General features: G+C 36.2%; 3 protein-coding genes across 4 annotated transcripts in view; 2 read left to right on the top strand and 1 right to left on the bottom strand.

Moving 5' to 3' along the window:
• Positions 1–1,038: 1,038 nt before the first annotated feature.
• On the bottom strand, positions 1,039–7,221 carry mRpL14 (mitochondrial ribosomal protein L14). 2 transcript variants are annotated; one of them, XM_067125529.1, is made up of 3 exons: positions 7,092–7,221; positions 4,278–4,489; positions 1,039–2,200 (listed from the first exon to the last, which is right to left on the bottom strand). In XM_067125529.1, the coding sequence occupies exons 2-3, from the start codon at positions 4,480–4,482 to the stop codon at positions 1,947–1,949; spliced, it is 459 nt and encodes a 152-aa protein (XP_066981630.1). In that variant the 5' UTR covers positions 4,483–4,489; positions 7,092–7,221; the 3' UTR covers positions 1,039–1,946. The 2 variants fall into 2 exon arrangements, with proteins under 2 accessions (XP_066981630.1, XP_066981631.1); XM_067125530.1 differs by lacking the exon at positions 7,092–7,221 and adding an exon at positions 6,732–6,931.
• Positions 7,222–7,495: 274 nt separating this feature from the next.
• On the top strand, positions 7,496–14,612 carry LOC136851442 (uncharacterized). The gene is made up of 6 exons (XM_067125528.1): positions 7,496–7,612; positions 9,868–10,062; positions 10,846–10,961; positions 12,923–13,050; positions 13,373–13,449; positions 14,226–14,612. The coding sequence occupies exons 2-6, from the start codon at positions 9,879–9,881 to the stop codon at positions 14,342–14,344; spliced, it is 624 nt and encodes a 207-aa protein (XP_066981629.1). The 5' UTR covers positions 7,496–7,612; positions 9,868–9,878; the 3' UTR covers positions 14,345–14,612.
• A 7,265-nt stretch (positions 14,613–21,877) lies between these two features.
• LOC136851444 (uncharacterized) overlaps positions 21,878–26,955 on the top strand; it is a 329,520-nt gene continuing 324,442 nt past the window's right edge. Inside the window, exon 1 of the mRNA XM_067125531.1 lies at positions 21,878–21,921. Within this exon, the coding sequence (XP_066981632.1) occupies positions 21,903–21,921 (19 nt within the window). The 5' untranslated portion in view covers positions 21,878–21,902. The remainder of the gene's footprint in view (positions 21,922–26,955) is intronic.

Here is a 26,955-nt window from a genome sequence, read left to right on the forward strand (position 1 = left end):
CTAGTCAGGTGAAACCCTCCAGTGAAATGTGGTAGCAACAATTCCATTTTTGTTGTGTGGTTGAAAACTGCAGCTTAGTCATGAAAGAATGAGTAGGAAATCTTGTCTACAAAAGATTTGCTTTCTACCAACGTTATTTTAAAGTGTGTGTGTGTGTGTGTGTGTGTGTGTGTGTGTGTGTGTGTGTGTGTGTGTGTGTGTGTGTGTGTGTGTGTGTGTGTGTGTGTGTGTGTGTACTGTTGATGAATAGAGCAGTCTAATTCATTAAAAATTTTTAATGTTTTGCCATACACATCCTACTACCTTTGTGACTGCATAGTTTGGGGATGGTTGCAAAAATTGTGTGTGAATGACAGCTTGGCTTGAATTCCATTTAATTGACAGACAACCTACTCCATAGTTAGTGCAGATTCCAATTTGTAAGCAGGAATGAAAATGAGATTGGTTTGAATTTCACTGTCAGTGGGCATTGCAGGTCAGAGTCGTTGCTACTCAAGTGCTGTAAAAAGTAGTGTATGATACTTACCTTCATGGTCTTTTTTTAGTATTTTTTCATGTAGTACCATGTAAAATATATTTTAGACAGTGTGAATATCTTTTGTTCACTTCACAGTACTGTTAAAAAATGTAAGAGCATTAAAAATGTGTGCAAAATTCAGAAGGTTAGGGTAAATATGCCAGCATGCCATGTATTTGAGGGAGTCCTTTTATGCTGATTTGGATTAATGAATTCAGTTTTGCTTTGTCACAGACCAAACTTAGATTAAAAATTCTTGTTCCTAAGGTAGTGTAGACATAAACAGAATATAGTTATTTTGATTATGCATTATTTTCAAATGAAAAGGCTTTTAAAAGCAATTATAGTTCATACAACAATTCTAGAACTCATGTAATCTGCCTTAGTCTTTCAGGTACAAAATGTGACTTTTCAAATAGCATTTTTTCATACGAACCCATACCATACTTTTACTGCAATCAGCAGGTTTTATGACACAAACAGGGCTAATTGTCAGTCAAGAGGTTGTAAGGAAACAAACATTTTTATAAGACAAGAACCAATGTTCATTTACTGCTGCCTGCACTTAAAAATATGAGATAAATACATCTTGTCAGCACCCAGAAGTCTTCCCTTTCATGTGATATATTTCTGCATTAAATTCTCCCCCATAATTTTTTTTTATGTAACAGTAAAGTCTCCAGTTTACTTTTATGTCAGTTATGGCACTTCAAATGGCTCCCTTCACTGTCTGTTTATTGGTATATGAGGAAGTTTCTGTTCCACCACTAGTATTAGCAATCACGATTGAAAAACTTTACAAAATTGTTCATTTCCTTTATTTTACATATCGGTTAGTTTCTTCATGATTATGAAATACTCAATCGTGAGTCACCATAAATGTTATTTGTCTTCAGCACAAAATCTTATTAGTGAATGGAACTTTAAGGCATCAGTATTGAATTTTTTTTTTTACCAACAGTCTTAAAAAGGTTTTCTTGTAAATGTGAAAAATGAAGTTGAAGTGGGTCACTGTCATCCTGTTGAAAATGTTGTGCTTGGTTGTCCTCTAGTAAGACATTTCTTTATATTTAACTAAAATGTATATTTTTTTATAAAAAAGATTATCATATGTAATTTGAGTTGGTGTCATGTACCTAACCATTTATTTTAAACCTTGCTTGTTGTGGAAACAACCTTTAATGTTGTTAGAACTATGTTATATCCCTCAAACACTGTAAAATACTGATTGTACATCTGTATTCTTTATATATGTACAATATATGCTTGCTTATATATAAGCTCAGGGATTAGCAGACTGTTAACATGATGTATTATATGTAAATAGAAATACCTTATGTACATACATAATAAATCTTGTTTTGTTATAAATATTTATTTTATACAGTATTACACAAAGCATCTAAATAATATACATATTTCTTAATTTTCAAACAAACCTAGTGGCAATTGCCAAAATTTTTGTATAATCTGCACCTTTGGGTCTTGACATTTCAACCAATTTCTTTCTCAGCATTGTAGGGATTGGTACATGAATTCTGTTCCCAAGTGGACTGCCGTTGTCATCGATAAGGACAATGTTGTTGGTATCGAACTTGGGCATAAGAGGTTTTTGATTCTGGTGGCACCCAACAAGTATGGCTCTCTTCATCTGACCTTTAACAGCCACTAGTACTTTATCACCTGTTAAGAAAAGGCAAATATATCAGAGTTATTTAGCTTATTTTATTCTTAATGTACATTACTGAAGTTTATTTTTTATGTACATTACTGAAGAGTTAGTAGAATTTCCCTACATATTTTAGAGAATACTATGAACCTGTGCTCAACGGTGGTGAACAATACCCCTCACTTTTCGTAATTCTGACCCATTTACAAATTGCCATAATTTCTGAAACTTTTTCCAGCAAAAATGTATACTGTAAATTGAAGGACACAAGTGTTAGCAAACTAATCATGACGTAAAAGGAAGTTCAACATGCAGTACTTTCATCTTACAACAAGGTTATTATCATCATATCATGGTGCTTTATCTTTGGATTTGGAGCAAAAGAAGATGAAAGAGCTATGTGAAAACAACCTATTAAACACCACTGACAGCTGTTTCAGACAGAAAATCTATCCCAAATAGGGAGATGAAAGATTAAAAGGTTATTAATATAAAAAAAACTTTCCCCTACTTACTGACATCTGTCCTAGATTCCAATACTGTAACTAAACCTATATGGACAATAATAAATTTAAACAACACACAAGGTAAACTGGCCAAAAAAAAAAGATCTTAGATTTTCATTATTTAACAAATGTTTAATTTGCAAGTCTTGGTGCAAAAATAAAGTCCACAATGCAAAATGGCTATCAACAGTACTTCAACTGGCATTAACCATATTTTTAAACATGGTTATTATTACCATGGAGCATGCTTAAAAAGACTGTTAGCCTGCAAAACAAGATTCAGAAAAAGTGATGGTCCTTGCGTGAAAAATGACAACAAAAAAGCGGGAAATAATAAATAACTACATACAAAAACAAAATTATATGTAAGAGGCAATGCTGAGTGGGCTTTAAAATCTGTATTGCAATATTAGCCTCTCATTCCCAGAATCATCAGCTCTGATAATACTGTCATTAAGACAAGTTGCAAGGTTTGCAGTATGAGGGAATAAAAACCTCCAAGTCTAGGCAATGTGCCCACGTGGCAACTCATAATAATGTAAATGCTGATGCTCCATAAACCAAATATGTAATAACTCTAGTGGCCCAGATAAGTGCACTTGATTTCATGTAACGTGGCAAAGGGGAGTCCTTAGAACACAATTTTAATTGCCAATCTTGTTTGTTTGTATCTGAATGTTTCTAAGTTGAATGTTCATAAGTAAGGTGGATGTCTGTAGTCCACTGTCTTGATTTCTCTTACATCTCTGCCTACGAGATTCCCTACGAGAACATTATACCTAAGGGTTTTATGGGAATGAGTGTTTCCTCCGTCAATACAGTACCTTTGGACTCTTCAGAATCTTTGGGCTTTGGTCTACAGGATGGTTACTGTTTTTATAATAAGCTTAGTGTTGCCTGCCTATGATCAAGCACTGCGAGTGCATGTCCACTGTACACATGACTCCAATTCTTTCTGGGTATGGTACTTGTGTGCCAATCTCAGTTACAAACCAATTCTGTATGTGTTATACTTGGCCTTTACTGAATAACAAGGTTGGGTGCTTGGTAACCAGTAGCATCTACTCAAAAGAGTTTCAAGATATAAAATTGGTTTTGAGCGTGATTCTATACAAATTCCAGTGCTATGCAAGAATTTGGCTCTTCAAAACCATGGCTCCCAGCTTGTGGGCTTAATGAGGCTGGGGGGAGAGTTATGTTGAATATGAAAGAGAACTCTAGAGTTTGGCTGAAGTGAAAAAGAAAATGACACTTACTGAGCTACTGCAGATTGCTAATTCTCAGGCATTAAGTGACCTGGTGGATGTCTCAAACTGTCTCAAATTTTATAAGTACTGTATGATATTCCCTTTTTCAAACATTTTAGAAAACTTGCCTTTTATCATAGTTCTGATTTGCGATATTGATGTCCTGAAAGATTTCTCTGTACGCATTTCAAGACCATGGATAAAACGTATCCAGTCAGACACTTACAGGTATACTACACCTTCCTACTATTACCTTCAATGCATCTACTTGAAAACAATGTGTAACACACAAAACTTTGCTACAGAACAATACAGTAACATAGGATATAAAAACATACCTGTGTGACCAACACCTTTTTTGTTGTATACATGAATACACCTCGGTGGTTTCCCTTCCAGCATAGCAGCTTTCCCTAACTTGCTGTTGTCAACCACACGTAATCTTGCCATTTTTCTTATTTCGTGCAGTGTACATGTAGTGTGCAATCCCGCAGTTCCTTTACTGGATGGCAGCACCAACCGCTGCAACAGTGCCAAACTCATGTTTCCACTGAAATGAAATGTACAATATTAAAAACTACACTTTCAATTCTTGCAGGAATCTTAAACAGTATTTGTTTCTTAATACAGTAGTACCTATATACTTTTTGAATTACAGAAATATGCCTACTATTCTATAAATATTTGATGTGATATGTAATGGTGTGAATATAAAATTACAGACTATTCAAGTTTTAACTTGCAGCTTCTGGTGGTGAAATTGTCTAGTGTGATACTGTACCAGCTTATTAGGAAAGAAAAGGAATATTCAGGAAAAATGGCCAAGAAATGGACCTGTAACTAATACAAACATGCACCTTACTGCTCATGCCTGTGTTTTAAGCTTAAATGTCAGGTAATGTAACGAGAGTTGAAACAAGGTAGTAGTTAAAAGAGCAAATCCTCTCCATGATTTTGAAAAATCAAAATACAGGACTGCTGAATTTCCCCATGTTTCCCTAGAATACCTTAATAAATGTTTAACTATAAAAAAAACAAACAAAAAAGATACCCATACCCTCAAAATACCTGTCCAGGCACATGTGCAACTAGCAGTTTAAGAGTGGGATACTTAACTAGTACTGGTAAACAAATGTTATGCCTATGATTCTTCATGAATTTAATTACTTACTGGATTAGAGATTGCCTATCATTTCTCAGCTCCAACAGATGGCATTAAAAATACTGTTACATGATTAGGTTTATTTAAATATGAAGGGATGGAAATGGAAAAAGTACAGCTACTTAACTGACTCTGCTTGTGGTGTGCAGAGAAGTCTGTGGCACTATACAAGCTAGGGAGGGCTCACTCTAGTGATGGGAATATTAATCTAAAATTTTCAAGGACTGCTTTCACATTGAGATAAAAACTCTTGCTTAAAACATTTGTAACAGAGTGCTATAGCACAAGCCATATAAGAGCTGCACTTTATAAGCTGGCCAAGTGAAGAAAATAAAGCAACTATTTATGCTACGTCTTGCACACACCAAAAGACGCTGCCTCTTCAACCTTTGCATCACTAGAGATGATTAAAGGATAAAATGAAGTACAGTAATAGCCAATGTTTCCTTAAAGGAAATGGTTACAATGGATATTTTTAAGAAGTCTGTGTTTAACACAATGTTCAGAAAAATTAAGGACCACCAGGAAACAGTCCTTTAGTTTCACCACAAGTACGATTTTTACCATGTTCACTTACCCAGTTGCCTTTAATACCTCAGTATGGCCTGTTGACAGTTATACCAGAAAGGCCAAGCTTGTAGCAAGTTATTCAAGACTGTAGCAAGTTACAGTAAAGCATGTTTTTTACTACTCTGACAGAGGTGTAAACCCTGTGCTCCTCTCCATGGAGATACCATGTCATTTTAAAATCACAATATCTTTTGGGAGACCATAGAATAAAGATGCTATTTCCTCTTCCACAACTTACAATATGAATTCAGTTTAGTGTTCCGCGCTGCTGTGATTTAGACAAAATATGCCTTTTGTATTCTCGTGATTTCACTTACTGGTGATTCCCTCCTTTACCATGAGAGGTAAAGTCACTTCAGCATTTTTATACACATTTTTGTCAGCTATACAAGTTTTCAAATTGTGAGTTTGTGAATGGTAAGGAATACGGCACATTCACCACTGCCATAAAGATTTCTCAATTGCTGTGACAAAGAGGAAATGCTGTATGGAGCATGATGATTATGGCACTCTGGGTAAGACTAGGCTCACCCTCATTCTCTCATCAGGGTAGGACCACATGATCAGAGTTAGGTTAGGTAAGGTTTGAATGCATCCCTATAGGAAAAGTTGTTCTGACAGAATTTTATGCATTTGCAACAATATTTATGTCAATTTTGGTGACACTACGGAATAGTCATCCACATTATTATGCTATGCAAAGCATTACATGGGGTGGGGGGAAGGGGCAAGTGCCCCAGCCAGGTCAGGCAAAGACACCCTAGAAAAGGTTGGGTCAAAGGGTCAAAGGACAGTTGGGTTACGACGCATCCCTGTTGATTTGAGTCTTCAACCTGTTTTAAGTAAAGTACGACGCGATCTGCAGAAAAATGCGAGCAACTCTTCTGTACTGCTATTGTTGCACATGCTATTTCTGCATCCTGTTTAAAAGCAAATCCAAGACATTTCAACAGAGACGTATCCTAGGTTAACCTAACCTATCCTACGGCCCCACGCCCTGACCTAGCAGGGAATAGGCTAGTTCATAGGAGAGTATATGCACAACCATCTGCAGAGTTACCCAGAATAGTTGAAAATGTGTCTTTCTACTAGAGCCTAGATGGTCTCTTGAGGGGGGGGGAGGTGCAGGGGGTTGGGAGGGGGAACAGATCCTGTCCAGGTCTGGGCACGGTGTCTGGGTATAGATTACATTAAGAAAATAGTGTGCCCGACTCCTCTGCACTTCTAGTCCTGGCCCACGGCGTTGGTCTAGGACAGACTATCCTAGGATAGGCTATTTGTCTATATCTGAACCCTACTAACATCGGCATGGTAGCCATCAGGCTTAAAGTAAGTCGATCTTCACCTGCTAATCTGTTTCAGTAACTTAACAGAAAATAACTGTATATGTCTATTTTCAATTTCACAAACGTGATCTTACCAGTATCGAGATTTTAGGAAGAAAACTTAGTGGATTTTGGAATATTTTCACTCAAAACGATACCGTAATAGAAAAATGAACGAAGAATAGAATTTTGTAGATATTTAAAGTGTAGTTTATATACTGAGACGTGCAACTTAAAGATTAATTTTCAGATTCGATAATAGATGGCGCCATAACGCAAATCCAACATACGACTCATCATTAACAGCGTTCTGCTTGTAATGTAATACCTGATAATTGTGTCAAATATAACTTACTGAATTTTATACCTTAAATTTTAAGCATTTCTGTGTTGAGAATGAATTCATTTCAATCAGACTAATGAAGAGCAAATTAATAATTGTACAGAATCACATATCATAAGACGTTCCTTAGTCGCCCTTCTTCCTCTTCTATTTTTGTTCAGTGGTGACGTCACAAGTCACAACATTTGAACGGAGGTGATCTTTGTGTCGGAAGCCGATTTCATCTATTCTTCTGCGTCGTTTAAGTTTATTTTCGTGGCTGAAAGCAAGAAGGTACGGTAAAGATTCTTTTTATATTATTTGAAGGTAAATTTTAATTTCTTTGCGAGGATATAGGCCTATTAGCTAAAGTTATATTAGGTCGCCAAGACCGGTGGGTCGGGCGGAGGCTCTTCGGCAAATTATAGATTATAGACCTGTCATCATTGTCTATTTTCGTATGATTTAAGTTACGAGGGGTGAGAATGGTGAACCTTACAACTGATTTTGTAATGTTTTTATTCCATAACCTTAACTAGTCTGGCAAAGATGACCAAATGTGCTGCTGCAAGGCATAGGCCTAGGTAGACTAAACCTAAGCCTACGGCGGTGGTCATAGGTAGTCTAGGCCAATGGCTAGACTGAATTTTGCTTGATTTAGGCTGGTATAAATATTTGGATAAATATAAAGACAGGATTCTATTAGTTTTCCAAGACTGCAGTGCAAAAAATAGGAATAGTCTATCCTACGCTGAATTATCCCAGAATATAGGCCTAGGCCTAGCCTACCAAATTAGTCTAGAATGAAATGGCAACTGATAGATCACCTAAAGTAATCAGGTATCGTTATTTTTGATTATGGAAGAAGTTTAGTCAGAAAATGCAGGATTATATTGATATGACTGAGTTTTGGGTAAGTAGGCTACTGAAGAGTTTTGCAGGTAAATCTAAGCTGGCATTCTGCGGTGAGCTAGACTATGGCAGTTGACGGTTTTCTATAGAACTTTACCCAGTGAACAAGAATTTAAAGTAATATTTTTTTGCCTGGCTGTATTTAAGCTGTAATTTACTTTAGAACTGTACCTGACGGTAAAGGGGATCCGTTAGGAATCAGGGTTTTGGGTGGGGTAAATTACACATTAGCTACAGCCGACCGGCAAAATATTACCATTTCTGCTTTCAGTTTTGGGGTGGTGGAACAGCACTTCGCATCTTATCCACATTTTGAAAGATTTTTCTTTTTACATTTACTGTAACCCCCGTGGCTAGCGCGCATAGCGCAACATTACCGCCCACCAGAACATACGAGCTTGCCAAGAATCTTTCAAAATGCGGATAAGGCGCAAAGTGCCATTCCACCACCCCCAAACTGAAAGCAGAAATGGTAATATTTTGCCGGTTGGCTGTAGCTAAACTGTAATTTACCCCACCCAAAACCCCCGATTCCTAACGGGTCCCCTTTACCATCGGGTACAGTTCTAAGGTAAATTACAGCTAAATTACAGCTGGGCAAAAAAATATTACTTTAAATTCCTGTTCACTAGGTAAAATTCTATAGAAAAACAACAATTACCATAGTCTAGCTTGCCGCGGAATGCCGGCTTAGATTTACCATTTTGCATATTGTTTCTGAAGGTCGTGGCATGCATTGAAGGAGGCCAAAGATATACTTCAGGAAGGATCCATCCTATCCTAGGGTGCTGGGTCTAACATCTTTGTACTGTATTATATTTTTTAAAGTCACTTTTATTATCAAGTGCCTAAGCTGACTATGGTATATACTGACTACTGTTATTACATCAAACATTTTACGGTGACATATATCCTAGCCAGATCAAGTTAGCAGTTTATCGATTGTGATGACATCTGTTGAACCATTTTTAGAGAACACTTTCTGGTTAAAAATTTTGACAATTACAGATACAGTATTGGTGCCTAAGGCCATTAATATTGAGTGGCTTTAATTTGTGTGTAGTTTTATTTGGGATGTAAAGGTAAAGATTGATAGTGTAAGATAATGTCCTGGTGTAAAATTTTCAAGAATTGTATAGTGCATAAGATGAGTGAATTGATTAACCTCAAGAGTTTGATAAATGATATGAATGGAATGTGTAGTAGTATTTTTTTTTTTTTTTTTTGCTTAGTTTAGTTGATGCAAAACATTGTAATGATCAAGAAAACTGTTGAATGCTAAATAACACAAATAGATATGGTTTATTATTGTATTTTGTTCTTGTTATAAACCAACAGCGGTAGTGCTGAAAACCATCAGTGATAGCCAGTGAAAGCAAAGTGAATACATGTATGTTGTACTTCTTTGGTTTATTCTCTACTCCTCTTTGTACATTTAGTGACTTATGGATGCTTAAAAGATTTCATAAACAGTATTAATGTAGTAGTTGAGTGTCTTGTCATCATCTCTAGCTAATATTTGATCTGTCCTGTTTAGTACAGCTATAATTTCAAAACTAAAGCTTAAGCAGCCATCCTGTATGTTATAAATGAAGTACTGCTGATTAGATTGATACTAAGTATTCTGCATTTTTCAGATCCATTCAAGATGCAAGACGTTGAGAGTAGCGTTGAAAAAGACATTACTGCATTGCATGATTGTGTTAGCCATCTGCAGTCAAGTTTTGCCAATAACAAAAGCAGTGCAGACTTAATTTCAGCTGGTGACATCTTGTCAAGTACATTTGCAGCAGTCGAATATGAACAATTATCCATGAAGGAAACTCTAAAAGGTCAGTATTTTAGATAGCCTGCCATGAAACAAGTTATCCAAAGGATATTTGGCTTCATTAAATCATGGCAGGCAGTTGCCATTTCTTTTATAGTGTACTGTAATTGTAACTTTCTTTTTTTTTTTATTATATGGCAGTCTTCATGTAGTTTTGTCTTCCATTCGTCAAGAATGTTTTTTGAATGAAGAAGCTTTTATCTGGACAGGATGGGGAATCTGTGTTAAAGAGAAAAAATTTATCCAATTATTGAAAGGGTCAGAATTTTGTTCTCCATACATTCTCATTCATTCTCATTATAGTGAACATTTAAACATAAACTAAACATTGTAGTGAAGGATGTATTTCAACATTTAAAGAATCCCTAACAGTAGATAAAGCACTTTGAAGCAAAGAGCTACCTTGTCATGTAAAATGATGGGTTTATTTTTAGGATTTTAGTTACATATGTGTATTTTATTAAAGGTTTTTACTAACTGTAAGTGACATGCCATCACTAAATACATAGAAAGCTGTTATCTTTGTTAAAGATGTCATTTCTTGGCTCCTTGGATTTTGGTCTTAGAATGAGGTCAGCCACTCTGGTGAACAGTTTTTATTTGTTGCACAAATCAGTTATTTTTTATGGTTACTGAAAGCATCATACTTTTAGTTCTGTCTTTATACTGTGAAGAAAAATTTTGTATATTGTTGTCTTTTGGGCTTTGTGGTAGCAGTAATGAGCATAGAAGTTGAAAATATTATAAATATTCATAATTGGGATTAGTTGTGGAATTCCTTTGACAGAATTGCTGAAAGTTGAGGAGGAGGAGCTAGATACATTAGACAATATTCGATCTGAAACAATGGGAGCAGGAGTAACACAACAGATTGCACAGATATCTCAAGCAAATAGAAAAAAGGTAAGAATTGATTTTAGATTATGTATTTATGGTAGTTAAGTATTGATCCCTTATTTTACTTCTCATGAATACCATTTCACTTGATCATATAGGGTTTTGCAGGCACACAAGCAGTGCCCTTACCTTCTTTTTGTCCCAGCAAGATACGGCATCAGTACCTTCAGCAAGAGGAAACATACAGGTGAAATTCCCAGTCACACCAACATGTGTCATGATGATTGAGAAGCTCCTACAGCTCATTCACAGTCCTGTATATAGTACAGCAGCTTCTCTATCACTTTCTGTGTCGCATGTAGGGTCACCTTCATTACCCTTCCTAGAAGTGCCATTTTCTAGGTTTTTATTGGTGTTGTCATTGTTTTATTTCATCATTTCCTGTGTATTAATTTTGATGCATTTAGTACTCATTATTGTGTATAATATTTTGCTTAACATAAGTTTGTTTAGTTATATACTTGGGCACCAGCATATGGTGCCATCCCCCTTGTATTACTGTGAATATTCCTTACTAATTTTTGCTTTGATTTTTTTTTTTTTTTTTTTTTGCATCAGCTAGGGGTTATCTTTAACTGTCTCCAGCACTTTGGATATCTGGGGACTGATGTCTTATGTCGTTTATTGTAATGCCAAGGAACTTGCATTCCCAAATTAACCATTTAATTTTTTTTTTTATCAAAAGCTGCCATCTGTAAAACTTAACCCATAAAATAGTTGAATGAAATAAGAGATATTGAAAGAGGAATTGCACCTGAAAAAAAATTAGTTGCTAACGGTAGGTATGGTAGATCCCTCTTTGATGATGATTGACTGTGCCAAATTTTTTAGCTCACATAAATTCCTCTATTTGTCAACAGAAAAGCAAGGTTATTTGATTATCAGAAATAGAGGAATTAAAGAGGTAGAGGACAGACATGAAGACTTGCTACTAACATCAGTGCACTTACAGTTTAATTGCTTGTATTGTCAGTATACTGTATTTATAATTTACTTGCTAGTGCTGATGTCAGTACATTTACATTTCATTGGCCAGGTATGTACCATGTTCAGCAGCTCAAGTACTTTTGATGTTAACTAAACAGATACAGTTAGAGCATACTATGAATTAAAGGTTGTCCAACTACCTTATGTAATAGACCTGTTCTGTTATTCACTATCATCTCAGTTTCCATATTGATTAGTACAATATTATATCCATATGCAATTTGAACACATTCATATAAAAGAACCCCAAAAGATCATTAGCTTGCTAAAGGAATTTCAGTGGTACATGAAAAAGAAAATCCATTGCTATCACACTGCTTACCCTTGGTAACACTCAGAATCACTAATACTATTTTTAACTTCCTTTAGTATATTGATATTGGACCTCCAACAGTCACTGTAAACAATCTATTCAATTGTTGGAGTCTATGGATACTAGAGCCTCTCAAGAACAGTTCTCTTACAAATATTAAAGCTAAGTGGTATGACAGGCATACTGTAAGTGGTAACCTCTGCAGAGTAATTGTTTCTGAGTTAATTCTTAATACCCTAATTCCTAATCTGCAGAAATTTGATATATGTACAGCCCATTGAGTGTTTATATAAGTATGAGACATGTAAAATTCAAAGGTTTTATTATAAAGACTATGGTGTTCAGCTTTTTGGATGGTAATTGTGAATTACTGATTGCATAATCTTTTGTGTTATTTTTCTGGCTCTCTGTTCACTGTCTTTATTTGCAAACTTCCTGCATATCTATGGGTAATGGGGATTTGGTTTCTTATTTGGTGGATCCATTGGTTAAGGTCAAAGGAATATGCTACTGAAAGGGACAATGTTTCAAGGAAACCTGTAGTTTGTTTAATCTTAGTTGATGTATTAAACAAAACCTTGGTCGTGTTTTTCTCATCTCTTTATGCAATGGAAAACTGTTTTTTGTTATGAATGGTCACATTTTTTTTTTTTTTTATAAATTCCAGAATACTTTGGAAGAAGAAATTGTTTCGTTGAAAAACAGCATTAGTCACATGGAAAATCTGGAACAACAGTTAGAGAAGAGGGTCAAGGCTTCCAGCCAACACAACTTAAATGCTCTTCCTAAAATAAAGTAAGACTTAGTTGATTTTATAAGCGAGTTTAATTCATGAAAACCAGGACTCTTGGTCCTGTGTTATGGCTGCCCAGGTGAAACTTGATATATTTATTGGTGAAGGATAAAGTTTTTGTTTAATCTACAGTGCATTTGGTTTTTGGACAGACACTATAAGATTAAGAGTATTGTTTCACATAAAGACAACCACAAAGTCATTGTAAGTTATTAGCTGTTACTGCTGTTCTTTACTCTAAGAAAATATAATGTAATTTTGATTTTTTGCAGTTCATTACAAATAAGATATTACTGTTTTTTCAATTTTACTCTCTCTTTTCAGCTCCACAAGCCAAACTTACATAAGTATTTCTAGACTGAAGTGGGATTACACAGCTCCTGAAGATGTGGTTAAAGGATGTATCCTTTTATTCATTTGCTGCAGTGTGCAATGTTGTACTTTATTTTTAGAATAATAACTTTTTTAATCCTCATGTAAGATTGGCGTTGTGTTATGCCCTTAAGAAGTGGTGCATCGTTATGATTACTATGACTTTGATTTATCAGACGTGCATGGTTTTAGCTTTTAAGAAATTAGTTTGCACACACAAAGCATTCTGATTATAGTACTGTATTTTCTAAGAAGAAGACTGGATTTCCTTTGGGAAAAATTTAGTTTCTTGGAACATACTTCATTGAATGAAAGCATTCTAACTTAATAAGCTTCATAAAAGTGATAATTTGTTTCATCTCAAATTTTATTTTTGTTGGATGCTTGAGACAACTCACTGATCCTTTTGGGAGGAACTAAGCCTCCACCCTTTGACATTCATGTTAAGTGACTAGCTGATGTTTTCTTGGGAACCAAACAGAACTGAACAGATGGTAGCATATTATCTATTGTCAGCTCTCTAGAATTTGTTCTTATCAAGAATTTGTTCCTATTAATCAAAACATGTTTGTTAAAGGGATTTTTCTGAAATTTGCTGAAAAATCAGGTTTTCAAAAAAAAAAAAATCCGTGAATGAATGATCAGACTTCTATTGTAAAGTATATTACTTCATTTGCCTATCATACATTCTTCATTCCTGTTTAATCTTTTCAGAGATGTCCAGTGAAGCAGCTGGGAATTTTGGGACTGCTCTTGTCAGTATACAAATTTCATTGATTTATTTTCCTTAACTTGAAGATTTCAGTTGTCATCCATCCAAAGAAGAAAGATGTCACACCCTTCAAGATTAACAAGCCGAATCATTCACAGTTTTTCATCACAAATTTCCTATGGCAACAAATCGCCATTGATAATGACTTTTAATTCCTATCACCAATCATTTCTTATTAAAATGTAAGGACCGCTGCAGATTTTGAGAGGTTTTTAAGTGCACCATACAACTTTCCCTTCTTTACTGTGTCCACTTAAGGTAGATTTAGTGGATAGACTGACTAGTATCTCAAGCTATATCCAAAATAGTTTTAGAAGAACAATTTATTTTGAAAATGTAGCTTAGTACTAATAATTATGTATTTTACATTTTATTCTGTAGTTTCTATGTATAGTAGCATAATAAATGAAGTAGCTTTTAGATTGTTATATTAATATTCCCACCTTAGTGTAATGTTGAATTTGCTAATGGGTTTATAGTTTTGTTATGTTGTATTTTCGAACATTAACAGTTAAGGTTTTATTGGTGTGCAGTACAAGGTCAACAGTATAAACCTTGAATGACTGGGTATTTAAATGGTTAAGGACAGCTGTAATGTTTACATTTATTTTTCTCAAAAAGTATATACTGTACTTGAATTAATACAATAACTTATCTCCCCCTTCATAGTACATTTTTGCACAAAGGACTAATTCCTTGTTGAAGCCTATTACTTCAAATTTCAAAGGTGTGACCAGCTTTGAATATCCCATGATGCATCTTGCTGTTCTTCAGAAGTTAGGTAAGATATTTTTCAGGTAGGATATAACTTCCCTCACCCTCCCCAACCTCTTTGGCTTGATGCTTAAACCAGTCTTTTTTTTTATGAATATGAACATAAAGGGTATTGGGTTCAAGATTACAGTAGTTTTCAGTAAGAAGAAACTTTGCTGTTTGGAAAGATGAATTAAACAGGTTGCCACGTTAAAATTCTTTGCCCTTACTGGGCTGGCGTAATGAAGGTTGGCATTATATTTTCAATAAAAGGCCCAAGCATTCTCACAGCAGCAAATTTTTATTAACTATTAGGGTACCCATGGCATTTACACTGATGGTAATGGAAAAAACGTTTGAGATAAGTCCAGACTGCAGGGACAATAAATATCCTAAAGCTCTTACTGAGGTACAGTACTGTATCTTCAGTTGGCATGTGATATAGTGTCCATTAGAGAAAGAGGCTAGTTAGTCTTAAGTCTAAACATGGCCAGGAAAACAGTTCACTGCAGTTTGAAAGGTATTTGGGGCTACCTGCCATTATTTCAATCCGTAGGTGGGTAGTGCTGTCAGTGAACTGTAGGCATTGCTTTAGGTTCTCTGCAACATTCCTTTGAACCCCTAGGTGTAACTCCTTCCATTCCTTGTACTGCACCTCTGTCCATATTCTTTTTCTTCCATCTTACTTTCCACCCTTTCCTAACAATTATTTTATTGTGCGACTGTGAGATTTTCCTTCTGTTACGCACTGAATGACCCCATAGGTCACAGTGCTTCTCTTTTGGCCTTAATTTTATATTCCATTCCATTCCTGCCATTATTTTAGAAAAATGGTCACAATCTGCACATTCCTGATATGTGCATGTAAAAATATTAACACACGAATGAAAGGAAAATGATATTCCCTAAGGAGTTGTAAACAGCACATTACAGTATTCTTCTCAGCAATCTGTACCACAGTTCAGTAAGCAAGTGGTATGAAAATGTATTTGAGTACGACTGATATCCTGAGGCTGGACTATAGACTGATCTCATACATTAAGAAAGTTGATGTAATGAGGAGATAGTCAAAGAATTAGTCAATATGGAAGCAGTAGGATAAATTCAAGAGAAATTTAGAGAAAGGACAATAAACATAGCCCTGGACCAGACGGTGAATAATCCTGATGGGTTCCGGCGCTTGGTCTTCAAGACCTAAATTTCATAATCAGTCAATAGCCCTGGACCAGATGGGAATTCAAGCAGGATGTGAACCTCAGCTAAAGGTGGAGAGAACTTGTTTTCCATTTAACTTTGCACAGAGGGAACTTGTGGATAATATTTAATAATATGTATCAGTCTGCTATATTTTGACGTGCCTCAGAGTGAAATATTTTTCAGAGTATTCTGAACATGATGAAAATTGATGATGTACTTGGGTTCGTAAGCGGGTTTCTACTAAAGTAAAAAAAAAAAAAAGCCATCTGTACTGATCGTAAGGCCTGATCACTGATACACTGCACTGGAAACTTCAGCTTAAAAAAGAAAATCAAACCTAATAAAAAGATTTTCTGAAACTGGAATGCTTACGGATCAGTGTAGGAGTTGTGAAAACCACCTTTTTAATTTGCAATATACTTATCACAAAAGTCAGATATATTTATAATGAATGCCTCAGAATCTGCACTGGGGTTTTTAAAACCACCTCTACTTAAATCTATGGAAGTCGACAGTAGTGAATTGCCTTCACAGTACACCGTAGGCATTACCTAAAGTTCTTTGCAGTGTCACTTCAGCCCCGAGCTGCAACCCCTTTCATTCCTCTGACTGTACCTGTGTTCATATTCTCTTCCATCTTTCCTTCCACCATCTCCGAACAATTGTTTCATAGTGAAACTGGGAGGGTTTCCTCCTGTTACACCTTTCAAACCTTTTACTCTCCATTTCTCTTTCTACATTGGATGACCCCAGGTCCTAGCGCTTAACCTTTGGCATAAATTTTATATTTTAGTCCATTCCACAATACTTAGTGAACTACATGTATCTACATGGTGAACTTTTAACTACAAAGTGCAATGAAGATGCAGCAAAGTGACTTTCTCAGAAAATTTTGGTGAGACACCTTTTTAAAACGACATTTACCAAGAACTTAGCAGACTTTTTTTCGGTCAATAAAGTTAAGAATAACATTTCCTCTAATTGAAGAGTACCTCCCTCCTTGGGGTGTGCATAAAATATTTCTGATTTCACAGCAGAATGATCATGAGTGATGTCTCCCCATAGTGTTGTGGTGCCTAATCAGTGCACCTCACGTTTATCGTTAATGGAGGGTGTTCGAATATCCGTTAGGTTGCTAGCTGTACCTGATTTTTGGCCCTTTACTTTACCTCCATTCTCGCTTCCTTTCTTCCATCTTGCTGTCCAGCCTCTCCTAATTGTTACTACTTAATGCAACTTTGGGGTTTTCTCCTAGTTTCATGTTTAGATCCTTTTGCTTTATCTCGTTTCCCGAAACTTTGTCATACTGTCTAATCACTCCATCACACTAATTCTCCCCGTAGGGGTAGTGCCGTTTATGCACCTCATGCTGTGCAATGTAGGCATTGCTTAAGTTCTTTGCAGCGTCCTTTTGGCCCCTAGCTGCAACCTCTTTCATTCCTTTTAGCCTACTGTACCTCTGTTCATATTCTCTTTCTTCTATCTTACTGGTCACCCTCTCCTAACAATTGATTCATACTGCAACTGCGAGGTTTTCTTCCTGTTACACTTTTCAAAGTTTTTCACTGTAAATTTCCATTTCAGCGCTGAATGGCCTCAGTTGCCGCAGGGCTTGGCATGTATGTGTAAAATCTGTAAATCACTCAATCAATAAATCATACTAGTTCTCTACCTTAGGCACTGAATGACTGACATTGCCCAAGTGCATTGCTTTTTAGCTTGAATTTCACAATCATTTATTCCAAATGATTAGAAATATGTCTTCACAACAGAAATTTTTAATTATTATATGTGAAAGTTACGAAGGTAAATCTGGAAATTAGTGACTTCCTGCCCATTGAGGAATCACAGCAAAAGGGAAATGGTATGTTCATGGATTGGTGAAACAGATAATCAAATGTTAAAACATTTAAACAGACACAAGACTGTGGAATTCTTCATTTGAAAATATATGTCTTGTCAGAGGATTTCAAGCCCATCTTTGAATTTGTGCTAATCGTCTGGCTCATGGATATTTCTGAACAACCCACATGAATAATTCTCCAAAAGTAGAAAATGCACTGTCCTCCTAAATATAAAAACATTTCAGCCAACAGCTGATGACAAATTTTTGCATTAAAAACACTAGAGGGATTTTTGTCAGAGCCTGAATGATATTTTGATCAGCCAGCCATAAGGTTTTTGGCCAGGTTAAACTTTTCATGATGATGAGTGCACCTCGACTTAAGTCTCTTACCCAAATCAACTTCTTTATATTCCGCTCTCCCGGTATAGTTTAAGATTGTTCATATCACAAGATTGATTGTTTTTTCGTCTTAATTTGTCATATTTATTCCCTCTTTACTAGCACATGTTAACGAAAAGTCAGTTATAGATCATTTCTCTAATTTTTGTTGTGTTGTGTTCTGGCAGCTTGGCCTTATAATGCTTTCTCGGCATACAGTAATACAAGTATCTGTGGTGTCTATACTTTGCTCTTTATTTTTGTCATTCACTCTTGTTACAGTGGCCATATCCTGGTATTAACGGAACCCGTTAGTTTCAGGTGACGGTTTTTAGTTTTCTGTAAAAGAAAACTGTTACAGAGATGGCTATTTGTCTGTCCGTCCGCACTTTTTCTGTCCGCCCTAAGATCTTAAAAACTACTGAGGCTAGAGGGCTGCAAATTGGTATGTTGAACATCCACCCTCCAGTCATTAAACATACCAAATTGCAGCCCTCTATAGCCTCAGCAGTTTTTATTTTATTTAAGGCTAAAGTTAGCCATGGTCATGCGTCTGGAACTGTTATAGGTGCCAGCAACAACGGGCCACCACTGGGCCGTGGCTAAAAGTTTCATGGCCCACAGCTGAGAGTTTCATACAGCAGTATACGCCGTACAAAAAACTCTATTGCACCGAAGAAACTTCGTGCATTGTTTACTTTTTTACTGCAGTAATGACAGCAGCATTGAGAATCCGTGCTATATTTGCTTGTCATTAGAGCTGAACGGTTTGATAACCAGCCAGAGTAGGTCCTTTGTTCTTCACACCTTTGGACAGTGGACCAGTCTCCCCGAGGATGTCTTGCAATTGAAACTTCAAAAGATCAAGCGAAGATGCAATGCATTACTACCCTAATGCTATTCTTGCTTTTTAATGCATTTTTATCTGTTAATTAATGTACTAATTTATTTTTTTCTGTTTAATAAGTGAGATCCCTCCTTTCTGTATTTCCCTTTACCTTCTCTTACTTCCTAATGAACACCTTAATGTTCTTTGGAAGCTTGAATTTCAAGGCAGTGGCCCTTCTGGGCTTGTTCCATATCGATGTAATAGGAATCATCTGAATAATAATAATAATGATGATGATAATAATAATACATCTCTCCATGGAAAAAAGTTATATATGGTAGGTGTGAGTGAACTTGGCTAGGAAAACCTTGTTTCAGAGGTAAATGTCTGACAAATGATTAATCTGCATGCCTGTAGGAACTGACTGGGGAAATATCTATATATATTTTGTACATATCACTCACTTCCAAAGGCCTTGTCAAATGGTTATTGTAGCGTGGTCTCTCTCTCTCTCTCTCTCTCTCTCTCTCTCTCTCTCTCTCTCTCTCTCTCTCTCTCTCTCTCTCTCTCTCTCTCTCTCTCTCTCTCACGGAGATTAAAGATAACGAGGGCTTGGGAAAACTAGATGTTCGGTAGCTTGCTTACTTAATATCATGCGTAGTATATTTTTGTTGGTGTAGATGAAGTATTTTGCCTAAATGCAGATTTTACCCGCTTTATTCAACACGGTTGCTTAATACTTTTGGCGGTAGTTTGACAAGAATCGTTAAAAGAAAATACGGCGATTGAGGTAGCAAACCGCCTGAGCAAGTATAAATAGGTAGTGGTTCGAACTGATTCTTTTAACAGTTGTTTGCGTTATAACTACCAACGTAAAAGGTGATTTTCTTGGGAAAATATTAAAATTATATTTCCTGAACATTTATTGGAAATTATGAAATACTGGCAAAGGATAAAAAAATGCTAACTATGGTTAGATAAAACAATTGGAAAGAAACCGGGAAACTAGACACAGTAATGTTTCATAGTCACCGTTCAAATCTTAACAGAGGAAAACCCGTTTTCTTTAAATACTATAATACAATTGGGGAACTCGTGTAATTTTGTTCATGACCCACACGTAATACTTTGTAGAAATTTGAGGGTAAAATTGTTACACTGTTTTAGATTATATATAAAATATTCATAGGGTTAATGGTCTTGATTCGAATAATTATACAAAAGATTATATTATACAATAATACGTTGCAAAGCTAAGGAGGGGTGGCAGTATACAACTGGAACAATAATTGCGTTCATTCATTTTCAAGAAGCCTCGAAAATAAAATTAACTAATATTCCTTAATATCAGGATTAACTTTCGAATAATCTTTGTGAGGATCTTGGAACGTTCGTGCGAAAAGTCAGATTTGAAGATAAATACCGGAACTTTATTGGGAAAATAGTTTTAACAATTTCTGGAACATTTATTTACCCAGAAGTAAAATTCCCAATGAAATCTTGGAACTTTTAAGTTAAAGTAGACATATTATAATTACTGTTTTTTTTTTTTTTTTTACCAATTTAGGGACGTTTTTGTAAAAAGAAAAATTAGACTTGGAAGTTTTTAGACAACAGTTCGAGTTTAGAAACAATAACATTTGTATCGTAGAGAAAAATCTAATGCATCTTAGAACGTCAGTGTAAAATTTAAGTTTAACTTTGGAACTTTATTTTAAAGTACATATTTTTAATTACGGAACTTTTTTGTCAAAGTAAAAAATTTTAAACTTGTTCTTAGTGTTTGTAAAAAATTACACCAGACTACGAAAATTTCTGAAGACTTCTGCTAATTTAGGCCTACGCTTTTGATAAGTCCTTTGCTGGAACCGTCTGCTGAAAAAGTAAACTTTTTTATTTATTCTTGAACCTTACTTTCAAGCAAAACTTCAGTTCTCGCAGGCTGTTTGCGTAGAGAAATGAATAATTTGTTAGATTATACACGCGTGTACAGGAACATGATAATTTAAATTTCATCACTCAATTTTTTTTTTTTAAATTAGGTCATTAGATGTCAAGTTTTCACCTTACACTATCAGCCCTCAGACCTCAAAAGATCCACCCGTAGGGAGTTGGTGACGTCAGTGCACCTCACGTGGTGCACTGTAGGCACAACTTAAGGTTTTTGCAGCGTCGCTTCTGCCCCTAGCTGCAACCCTTTTCATTCCTTTTACTGTACCTCCATTCATATTCTCTTTCTTCCATCATGCTTCCAGCCACTCCTGACAATGGTTTTATAGTGTACCTGCGAGGTTTTCCTCCTGTTACACCTTGAAAACCTTTTTGCTTCCAATTTCCCTTTCAGCGCTGAATGACCTTGGCCTTTGATTTAATTTTTATATTCCATCCCATTCCATCAAGATCCACTACAGCTTGCACCAGACCAGAAAGGTTTGATGCAGCCTTCGTTAACGCAGATATTTTACGCATAACCTTCCTTGTTTTGTAAAGCGCTTGGCACCGGCTTGGGTATAAATTATGGCGGAAACTTCTAAAACCGAGGGAATGGCATTTTGAAATTTCATTTTGTTTGTTGTCATGAAAACCTGTATACGAATGCTTTGTGCATTAAAATATATTGATTATTGCCGCGTAATGATTGTCAGTGAACATTGTGGCTAATGACACCTTTTGTATCTCCAGCAGAATTACGTGAATCGGTGCAGCAATGGACGAGGACCACTTGAGTGAGTACCCTTAGCTGTTTTTTGTGTTGCTATAGAGTAGTTGGATACAGGTTTGCAACAATAAACAGTTGCAGTTCGCGAACGTTGCAATGTACGCAGTGCGTTCATTTGTCGTATACTTACAAAAAACTGTATTTTGTTTTTGTTTGATAATGATTTATATGCAGACGGAGTTCATGATGCTATTGTGTACTACAGGTACGCATTTACCATTTGTTTACATCGTAATTTACGACGACAAATTTTGATCAAAGAGATTGGTGATAAAACCAGCGGAAGATATTCAATTTGCGAGTTTCATCTGTTACATTGTATTACCACAATATTTTTGTATATCTACATGTATTAAACTTACATAAGTTTATACACATTGTAGTAAGCGCATACAAACGCACGCGCACGCATGCACACACATACATACACACACACACACACACACACACACACACACACACACATATATATATATATATATATATATATATATATATATATTTATATATATATACCAAAGCTTTATATATATATCAAACGTTTACTTTTCAATGAGGGGACAGGTATTATCCTCTCCTCTTTCTCTCTCTCTGATCTCTCTCTCTCTCTCTCTCTCTCTCTCTCTCTCTCTCCAATAATATTACAATTTTGCTTGTTAACTATTCCGATTGAAATTATGTTAAGCAAGATATTTCCTGTGGAATTTCCAGCTACGCTATAATAATATTACTGTGGGAAAGATAACGTGAATCTATGTAATATATATGTATATACAGATATTAGGCTATATATATATTGTGCTTTGCAATATTTATCTTTGAACGGTCTTCGTAAGGTCAGTTTAAATCTGTATTACTTTGATGTATTGCAGTATATTAAAAAAAAAAAATAAAAAAAATTAAAGGTTAAAATGAAGAGTTAAAATCATCCCAAATAATTTTCTGTACTTGGCATCAAGAATTTTTTTTAAATAAGGCAACAGATATATATAATTTTTTTGCACTCTGCAAACTTCGATAAATTGCCTTCTGATTGTCTGCTATATATAATAAGAATTACCGGCAGTTTCACTTACTATACCGATAATTGTTTTTAACTGTAGTATTAGGCCATGACAAACTATCCTGTTTACCATTGCCTAATCTTTTGTCCACATGCATTAACATTCAGGAAGCACTGATCTTGCAAGCAATGTACACGAAGTACTTAAATGATCAAGTCTGATACAGTTGCGAAATGATTTAACTTTTACCGTCGTTTTCGAAAGTATCACCTCAGAAAATAAAGAAACAAGATGATGAAGAAAGTGGCGAGAATTGCACAAATAAAATAAAGAAACAAGATGATGAAGAAAGTGGCGAGAATTGCACAAATAGTGATGATAATAGTTGGTATAAGTCAGCATAGAATCAATAGTGTGGATGGATTTAGCTAAAGTTAGTGAATGCTTATAAAAAATACAACAGCGAACCTGTGGCAACAATACCAAATAAAATTTTGATTAGATGTAGCTTACCAGTGGTACGGATACAAGACCTGACAATAATTATAGGATTATCTGAAACAAACCAAAAGGAACTAAGCTGATGATGATGATGATGATGATGATGGTGATGATGATGATGATGATGATGATGATGATGGTGGTGGTGGTGGTGGTGGTGGTAATGCGCTAACTTAATGGATAACATCAAGAAAGGAAGAAGCAGAATAATGTTGGTGAATGGAAAACTGCAATAGATATGTAGATGATACTTGTAAATATAAAAGATTCATGCACAACGGTAAATTTAACATTCCAACACGCGCTGGCCTTCACTAGAATGACAGAGAGACACGTAATTAGTACAGGTTGTACACAAAGAAAAAATAATCGAAAAATAATTATAAAAAAAAAACTGAAGTTATACAACGTCTTATTACGTAGCAGGGGACACCAATGACATGGTGACAATAACGGAACGAGAGGAACCCGGAAAAAATGACCAAAGATCACCAATATATTTTCTCTCTCTCTCTCTCTCTCTCTCTCTCTCTCTCTCTCTCTCTCTCTCTCTCTCTCTCTCTCTCTATCATTTACGATACTCGTCCATCATTACAGCCAAAGACGATTTGGATTAATGGGTTTGCTGCCATTTCTTCTTGTGAAAAACAGATCAGTCATTGATTCGTCAGATGAAGATTTTCGCCTCGTCCAAACGGTTGTCGCTGAACATCTGCGCGACAGAAAGGTAGCGAAAGTGTGTTGGCTACTTGCCTGAGAATCTCATTATGCGCAACACTGTGCCCTCTCAGGTTGCACAAGGAAAGCTCGTGTACTGGGAAGCAACCACACGCTTTGTCAATACGAGCGTAACGACAGAACTGGTTTCAAGGTAACGGAGCCTGGCGCACAAAGCTTATAGTTGTAGCCCTCAGATCGTTCGTGGAAATGCGCCCTAGACCCGAACGTCACGAGCAAAATCAGGTTTATGTTTTTCAAGGAATGCAGGGCGAATGGAATGGAATGGAATGGAATGGAATATAAAATTTAGGCCAAAGACCAAGCGCTGGGACCTATGGGGTCATTCAGCGCTGAAAGGGAAATTGAGAGTGAAGAGGACTTAAGGTGTAACAGGAGGAAAACCTCAAAGCAGTTGCACTATGAAACAATTATTGTAAGGAGAGGGTGGAAAGTAAGACAGAAGAAAGAGAATAAGAACAGATACAGTATAAGAAATGAAAGGGGTTGCAGCTATAGGGGACGAAGGAACGCTTTAAAGAACCGTAAGTAATGCCTACAGTGCACCGCGTGAGGTGCACTGACTTCACTATACGGAGAGGAATGCACGTGGGACTTCCATATGGGACTGTCACATGTCTTGGCGAGATGGGAGAACTATATGCCTCTCATTGCGTCTCTGCTGCAAATTGTATCACAGTCATCTGCTTATCTACAGCAGATACCGATAAGGTGCTTGGAGGTTAGGGTGAGAGAAAAACCTGGTTATTAGCTTGGCAGAAGATAGGCTACTGCTAGTCATTCAGGGAGATCGCAGCCAATTGCGAAATAATTTATTCGGTGAATGTATATTGAAAACATACGCCCGCAAGTTGCTATGTTGTCGAAGCCCTGAAACAAGCTGTACATTATTATTACTACTTCTGCGAAGCTTCAGGATGAGTTTCAGAGAGTTTTGTTGCGCCAAATAGCCCTCTAGTCTTCTCACATCAATGAAGCATGAGAATCCAGGAATGGTAATCGATAAATGGGCTCATAACTCAACAGCCCTCTCAAGATATAGTAGATGCAGGTGTTCATTAAGTGGTCAGCTTTGTAACCAAACTGATCGTGTGCTTTGTGCAGACAGGGAATGGGATACCAAGAGGACAGCTTCAGATATTTTGGATAAAGTTGTAACCTCAATCAGGCGACGATTTCCTGTGTCACCTTTCGATTTGTTTTTGATTATCAGTTAATAAAATGTAGTAGGGGATGGAATCCTGGAAAAAATGGATAAACAGTGTGGAAAAACTTAGATAACGGGATGGCAACATTTGAATGTTATACCGCATCTAGGAGATTTATGTCTAGTCTGTTTCAGAATGTTATCTCTGCTGTCTCCTGGTGTGATGTATATATAGTCAGAGAAATATCTTTTCTATCTCTATATAAAGGTTATCTGGGAGTCTGAGTCAGGTGTTGTCCATACTCTTTACAATAGTCAATTTATGTAGGGATTTGGAGCTTGACTGATTTTGATGTGTTGATTGTAGCCACAGTCTAATTTTCTGCACTAGGCAGCTGCTCTTATAGTTCATCCCAAGTACCAGAAAATGCCTCAAAACAAGATTGAACTTTGTCTTTGCCAGCATCATAATTATTGCAATGTAACATTTTTTAGGGTCTGACATTTTGTTTTCGTAGGGAAAGCATTTCATTAACTTTTAAATGTTATAAACATTGGCATACAAAGAATAATAACTTTCTGACAACTGCAGGAGACAAAAAGGCCCTTTTGTGTAGTTTTTTTTTTTTTTATCATGTCAGTATGGCAATACAAGGTTCTCTATCCTTCAGGGCTAGAACCCTTGCATCAGAAGAGGTTGAGAAAAGAATTCTATATTATATTACAGTAAAAACAAAACGGAAAGGGCTTTCCCGTCTCCAGCGTTATGAATAGTATACCATCCCCGTAGAGGGTATAGTGCCATCAGTGAACCTTACGTGGTGCACTGTAGGCATGACTTACGGTCCTTTGCAGCGTCCTTTCGGTCCCTGTATAGATATATAACCCTTTTCATTCCCCTTACCGTATACCTCCGTTCATATTCCCTTTCTTCCATCTTACTTTCCATCCTTTCCTAATAATTATTTCATAGTGCAACTGCGAGGTTTTACACCTTTAATACCTTTTTATTCTCAATGGCTCTTTCAGCTCTGACGCCTCATCGGTACCAGCGCTTGTGGCCTAGATTTTGCATTTCATTCCGTTCCATGACTAGTATCATGGGTCTTTGCCTGAAATCAGCACCGCAGATATTACATTCGAGTAAAGTTTAGTTCGGTGTCGTCTATATTGGTCACTGCAAAGTACAGTATTCGCTGGGTAAACTACTGGTTTCGATTGCTGTCGTTTAAGTAACAGACTTATTTTGGTTTCTGAAGTCCTCCTGCGCTACATTTATGATGCAAACAATTAATTTCCATAGTTTCCAGCAACCTCTGCATTCACACTTAGCATCCACACATCGCATCCATAAAAGAGAGTTGGCTCAACTGTCCTTCCATACATCCCAGTTTTCGCTTCCATAGACACTCAAAGTCACATCCTAGTCTTCTGCACAAACCTTGTTACCTTCCTTGCCTAACTAATATATTTACTCCCATATACCTATATGAATCAATTTCTTATTTTTCTCTCTCCTCATATATATATTCTGATGATTGCTTAATCTTAATAGCTTCCATATACCCTCATAACTTGATTCTTGCTCATTTCTTACTCCTAGCTTTCTTTTCTTGCTAAAACCTTTTAAACTCTTTCATCATTTTCCTCA

The sequence above is a fragment of the Macrobrachium rosenbergii genome, chromosome 23 (assembly GCF_040412425.1).
Source record: "Macrobrachium rosenbergii isolate ZJJX-2024 chromosome 23, ASM4041242v1, whole genome shotgun sequence".
Taxonomy (NCBI): Eukaryota; Metazoa; Arthropoda; class Malacostraca; order Decapoda; family Palaemonidae; genus Macrobrachium; species Macrobrachium rosenbergii.